This window comes from Colobus angolensis, unplaced genomic scaffold, assembly GCF_000951035.1.
Source record: "Colobus angolensis palliatus isolate OR3802 unplaced genomic scaffold, Cang.pa_1.0 Scaffold222, whole genome shotgun sequence".
NCBI lineage: Eukaryota > Metazoa > Chordata > Mammalia > Primates > Cercopithecidae > Colobus > Colobus angolensis.
Genome location: NW_012115400.1, coordinates 1566999 through 1572851, shown reverse-complemented (window position 1 = coordinate 1572851; position 5853 = coordinate 1566999). Strand labels below are relative to the sequence as shown.

Sequence of the window (5853 nt, the reverse complement as noted above, 5' to 3'; positions counted from 1 at the left end):
GAGGACCTTTCTCTGCAGGGCCCAGCCTGCCCCAAATGTCGCAGCACCCATCTCCTCTTCTTCTTCCTCTGGTGTCCCTGCACTGGCGATGACGTGGGCACAGGAGATGCTGGCAAAAGCACCCCCATCGGTCCCTTGCTCCTGCAGCTGAATCTTGACCATGGGGGACGGGGCCCCCACACCACAGCCCTTATTCAGCACCCCCCCAGCCTTGAGGCTCTCATAGGCAGGGGGTCTCTTAAGCCCAGCTGCTGTGGCTGGGTAGGTCCACAGCGGGGTCAGGTGGCCTGCAGTTGGGTCTGGAAGGCTGTGGGGGGAGGCCAGGCAGCCGCGGTGGTGGAGGACCCCAGCTGCCGCGCCCATGGCCCCACTGTGGGGGCTGGACTTCCCTGGCATGGGGGGCCTCGAGCTGGTACACAGCATCCCATGGAGGACTGAGATCTCCTTCTCCGTCTTTGGCTCCCCAACACCCAGGGGTGGACCGGCTGGCAGGACAGAGTGCGTGGTCACCTTGACCGCCGAGTACACCATGGTGTAAGACACGGCCTTGTCCTTGGGGGGGCCGGGAAGCAAGGCGGCCGGGGCAGGGGGGGCTGCCGGCACCCCCGCCGCCTTAGGGCAGATCATGCTGTGGGAGTTGGGGAGCTCCCGCTCCCCCCGGGGCTGGCCAGAGCCCTGGGGTGGCAACGGTGTTGAGTGGCTCCGGGCCCGGCCCGATGGTCCCAGCAGCAGCAGGTTGGCAGCAGGAGGTGGAGGCGGTGGGGGAGGCGTCTCCCGCTCCCGTGCAGGCACTTGGGGAGCTGGGGTGGAGCCGGCTGGCTCCTTGGAGTGGCAGAGGACAGGTAGCCTCGAGACCCCATCGCCAGGGGTTCGGGAAGCAGACTTGGCTTGGGGGAAGGCCAGGAGTGGAGGCCGGTGCTGAAGGAGGTTTGGGAAGGGTGGGGGGATTTCACAAGGAATGGTCTTGGTGGGTGTCCCATCCCTCCGGCTCGGAAGGGCTGAAGCTGGGCGGCGGTGGGCATGGGGTGGAAGGGCGTGAGGCTGTTGTGGCGGGGATGTTGCCGTCAATGGTGGAGGGCCATTGGCCCGGCCTTCCCCGGCCTCTTCTGGCAGCGGGTACTTCATCTCCTCATAGATGGCCTCACTCTCTTCAGAGTCCGAGTCGGCGCCCGCTGGAGGGGTCGGGCCCCCACCCCCAAGAGGGGGCCCAGCCAGGCCTCCTCCACTTCGTCCTCCTCCCCTAAAGACGTCCCCCACCATCTCAATGTACACAGGCTCTTCCTGGGCACCCACATCAGGGTCCCCAGCTACTCGGGACCCCCTAGTGAGGCGCTGAAGAGGCAGGTTCCCCCCTCGAGGAGAGGGGCCTGGGGGGCAGGACTCATCGAAGGAGACAGAGAGCTGGGTGTTAGGGCTTCGCCTGGGCTTCTGCGGAGGAACCTTCCGGCTGGACTCTCGGCCCTCCGGGGTTGGCTTCTGTGAGCCTGGACAGGACAAGAAAGAGAAAAATAAACCAGGCTTTTAATGAGGGGAGCAAGTGGGAGGAGCCCATTCTGATCCCTTGACCCCTCTGCAAGGACATATCTGCCTCTTCATTTTCCCCATATTCCTCAACTTACAGCCCCAGAAGGTTTCTTCATTTCTTTTTTATTTTTTAATAGAGAGAGGTCTTGCCATGTTGCCCAGACTGGTCCCAAACTCCTGGGCTCAAGGGATCCTCCTGCCTTGGCCTCCTAAAGCACTAGGATTCCAAGCATCAGCCACCATGCCCAGCTGTAGGTTACTTTTCTACCAGTCAGCCCTTGGTCTTTTCAAAACATCAACTAATTGGCCAGGCACAGTGGCTCATGCCTGTAATCCCAGCACTTTGGGAGGCCGAGGTGGGTGGATTACCTGAGGCCAGCAAGCCTGGCCTTGTCAGCCTGGCCAACAAGACGAAACCCTGACTCTATTAAAAATACAAAAAATTAGCCAGGCGTGGTGATGGACGCCCGTAATCCCAGCTACCTGGGAGGCTGAGGCAGGAGAACTGCTTGAACTTGGGAGGTGGAGGATGCAGTGAGCTGAGATCATGCCATTGCACTCCTGCCTGGGCGACAGAGCGAGACTCTGTCTCAAAAAAATAAAAAAAAGTGCTGGGATTACGGGCGTGAGCCACTGTGTCTGTCCCACAGTCCTCAGTCTTTCTAATGTATTCCCTAGAATTCGCAGCTCCTACCCTCATTGTCCCTCTGAGGCCACCACGCCTTTCTCAAGAACTTTTCAGGGAGTATCCCCTGCCCTTGGTTGGTTCATCTCAGGCCCATCCAAAAGGACCCCCCAATTCCTTTTGAGAATGGAATCTTCCACTTCCTTGGTTCTTCCCTGAATGAACCCTCCCGGCAAGCCTCCCCCGGCCTGGAATAGATCCTCCCAGCTCCCAGCTCCACCCCAGGGAGAGATAGGGGGTATCTCACCTGCTTTCTTGCTGGGGGGTGTCTCTGCCCCTGACCCGGGCCCCACCATGCTGAGCTTGGTGCTGGGGTGTCTCCGGGGCTTGGCAGGGGGTCTTCGGATGCTGCTGTCCTCTGTGAGGCCCCCACCGCCCCCACCAGGGCCACCCCCGACACTGTCCATGCTGCCCACCGAGTGGCAGGAGAGGGAGCGTGGGGCCATGGCGCTGCGGCAGGGGTGCGGGGTGTGCTCCTGGGAGGCAGGCATCGTCATGAAACCCATCCTGAGGGAGCGCCGTAGGGAGGCGATGTCCCGCACGCGGACCCCAGGCCCCTGGCCGGCTGCCGGCCCAGCCGAGCCAGCGGGGGCCACCTCCTTACTGGAGCTGGGGAGAGAAGGCCACGATGGAGTGGAGGAAGGGCCTCGGACCTAGGCCTCCCCCTTCTCCACCCCAAGAGGTGTCAGCAACCTTGTGGCTTCCCAGGGAGGAGGACAGGAGCCTGGGTGGGGACAGGGTTGCCAGAAGGTCCAGGGCACCAATGAAGGGGCTTCAGGCAGAATCTTGGGCTTTAAAAAGGCAAGGCAGTTGGGGGCAGGTATGAGAAGAGGGGTGAGTATGCCTGCAGGGGAGCATCCCTCGGGCTGGCAGATCCCAGCCTGGGCACCTGTGTGGACAGCCTTGTGCAGAGACAGAGATACAAACCCAGGTAACACAGACAGACACACCTGCCCCCACAGCTCCTCGGCCCCTCTCACTCTCACACCGGACCACACCTGGCCTCTGGTGTCCCCTCCTGCCCAGTCACTGTGACCTACACCCCCACGGCACACCTCCTCTCCCAGATGCAGGATGTGTCCCTCCAGGACCAGAGCAGCCTCCCTCCCCTGGCCCATCCTTCTTCCTCCCTCTCCCCTGGTGTTGTCCTCTCTCTGTCACCCTCCCTGGCTCACCCCCATTCCATTCCACTGTCCCTGAGCTTCTGTCTGAGTGGAGGGTTGCGGGGAGTGGAGGGGGGGCGGCTGGCAGGGAAGAGAGGAGAGCTGTGTGGGGTGGGCGCTCATTAAGGCCCTGTCTACTAGCCCTTCATTAGGGAGAGATCGCTGCAGCGATCACTCTGATTAATCTAATTAACAACAAGAATTAAACTCCACAGTTGCGAGGAAGGAAAAGGGAGGTGGCTGTGACAGGCTCCAAGTGGCTGTGAAGTCAATGGGAGTGAAGAGGAGAAGGAGAGAAGGATGGGAGAGGCCAGGCCCCAGGTCCCTGGAAGGGCAAGCGGGGAGGCAGACAGGGATGCAGGGGTCCAGGGGTGGTGCCCTGCCCCGGCTCTTTGGCAAGGCCCAGCCTGCATGTCCGCCTACCACACACACAACTTGACCACTCGCCTCCTGCAGCAGGGGAAACTGGGAGGAGGCCAAGTGGATGTTCTCTGATGCCCCTGAAATGACCCCTTCCCTAGACCCTGGGAGGGAGGCGGGGCCTGCCCCTTCCAAGGTCAGGTGACAGGAAAGCCCACAGCCAGCCCCAAATTTGCAGAAAGGAGAAGGGCTACAGGCCAGAGGTGAGTCAGGAAGGAGTGACTTGGGCCTCTGGGGATGGGGAACAACCAAAGGGGTGCTCCTGGGCTGTAAACCCCCCCGCAGGAGGGCAGGAGTTGGGCCAGGACAATCTGTGTGCAATCCTGGCCGTTCCGTACTGACTCTGAGATCAGAGAGCTCACTCATGACAAGGCTGCCAGGCCCCCGAGAAGGGCTGTGGCCCAGTGAGGGGGCAGGCAGAGGTGCGGAAGGAAAGGGAGTGGTCTGGGGCACAGCCTTACCTCCTCTTGGCCTCTTCTTCCTTGTGCTGCCTCCACTCCAGCTTGGTTTTTCGGTAGAGGAGGTTCATCTCGTGGGGCAGGAGGTGGGGGCTGGGGGGCCCTGCTCAGTGCCACCAGGCCCGGGGGGCGGCCCTCCCTGGGTCCCGGATCCACTGGGTTGGGGGAGGGGGTGGTGAGAAGGGAAAAAAAAGAAAGGTGGGATGGGTGGGGGCCAGGGATGAATGAAAGAGAGAAAAAGGAGAAGAGACATGACTCGGGTCCTCAGAGAGGAAAACACAGACAGAAAACCCAACACAGCTTCAAGGACCCACAGACAGATAGACAGACACAAGACCCCAACAAAGGTGTTCAGAGCCACAAATACACGCTCTGGAGCGACCAGGTCAACACAGATTCCCTTCTTGTGTAAAGACATCCTGATCCACCACCCATACAGGCCCCACAAACGGACTGCAACCCCTCAGCTACACAAGTACACATTCAGACACACAAACCACAGAGCCACCGACCCACATCTACAGACAGAGGACCAGACACAGAGATTGGCATAGGTAAACAGAAACCTAGGGATAGACAGGCACACAGACATAAACACCCACAGACACACCCACAGACACACACACAGACCTCCAGACACACACAAATCTGCTACACGGAACCGGACACACCTACAGGCAAAGAGTTCTGCCCAGGGCCTACTTGCGTACATTGCACCCCACTGGGGAAAGGGGAGATGGTCAGACTCTCCCTCCCATCTTGGGCTGTAGCGGGGATCTTATGAGGGCAGGGTGGGGACGCTGAAGGAAGGATGGGAGACACCCTGAGTTGGGTATCTAAAATACCACCCATCCACCTATCTCCACTGCCTGCCTTCCTCCCCTTCCAGTCCTTCCCCGGGCCTGGGCCTTGGTCCACCCCGATTCTGGCTCCCTGGCCCTTTAGCAATGGTTTGGTCTCTGCCTCCCTCCCTCGCTGATGGCCCCAATCACCTTCTTCTTCCTCCAGGATTTGGGAGGCCCCCGGTTTTCCTCTTCCAGTCCCCGCCCCTCAATCCCACCCGGGGGGCTCCAGTCTGGCCCCATTGCTACCTTCTGGGCTGCGGCCTCCATACCTGCTCCGGTTTTCCTTCCCCCAAACCTACACTCTTCTTTTCGCCTTCAGCCTCACTTCTCCTCCCAGGCGCCCCTCCTTACAGCCGTCCTCCCCCTTCCCCTGTTCCAAACCTGGCCTGCTTCATCCCCCTTCTCCATCCAAGGGCCCCAGGTTCCTGGCACCCCTCCCCTTCCCCTTGTCCTGCTACCCTGGGCTTCTCCGCCTTTCGCTCCGCCAATCCTCCCTGTCCCTTGTCCCCCCACCCCAACCTGCCTGCACCAAGCCTCCCCAGTTTCTCCATCACCGTACCTGGCCTGCCGGGCGCCGGCCCCCCCATGCCGGGCTCCGCCCGGAGCAGGAGGAGGGAGGAGGAGAGACAGAGACAGACCGGGGGGAGCGAAGCTGGGCCCTGCCGCAGAGACAGCCCCGCCTCCGGGTCCGCCCCCAGACCCGCCCCCGGCCCCAAACCCACCCTTCCACACCCTCCAAGGACGGAACGGGAGAGGCC

At 61.3% G+C, this 5853-nt stretch overlaps 1 protein-coding gene across 1 annotated transcript in view; it reads right to left on the bottom strand.

Moving 5' to 3' along the window:
• The window catches only part of NYAP1 (neuronal tyrosine-phosphorylated phosphoinositide-3-kinase adaptor 1), a 13430-nt gene extending 7701 nt beyond the window's left edge, over positions 1–5729 (bottom strand). Inside the window, exons 1-4 of the mRNA XM_011943955.1 lie at positions 5655–5729; positions 4254–4405; positions 2457–2818; positions 1–1484 (exon numbers count right to left, since the gene is read on the bottom strand). Coding sequence (XP_011799345.1) covers positions 1–1484; positions 2457–2818; positions 4254–4321 — 1914 coding nt within the window. The 5' untranslated portion in view covers positions 4322–4405; positions 5655–5729. The remainder of the gene's footprint in view (positions 1485–2456; positions 2819–4253; positions 4406–5654) is intronic.
• Between the last annotated feature and the right edge of the window lie 124 nt (positions 5730–5853).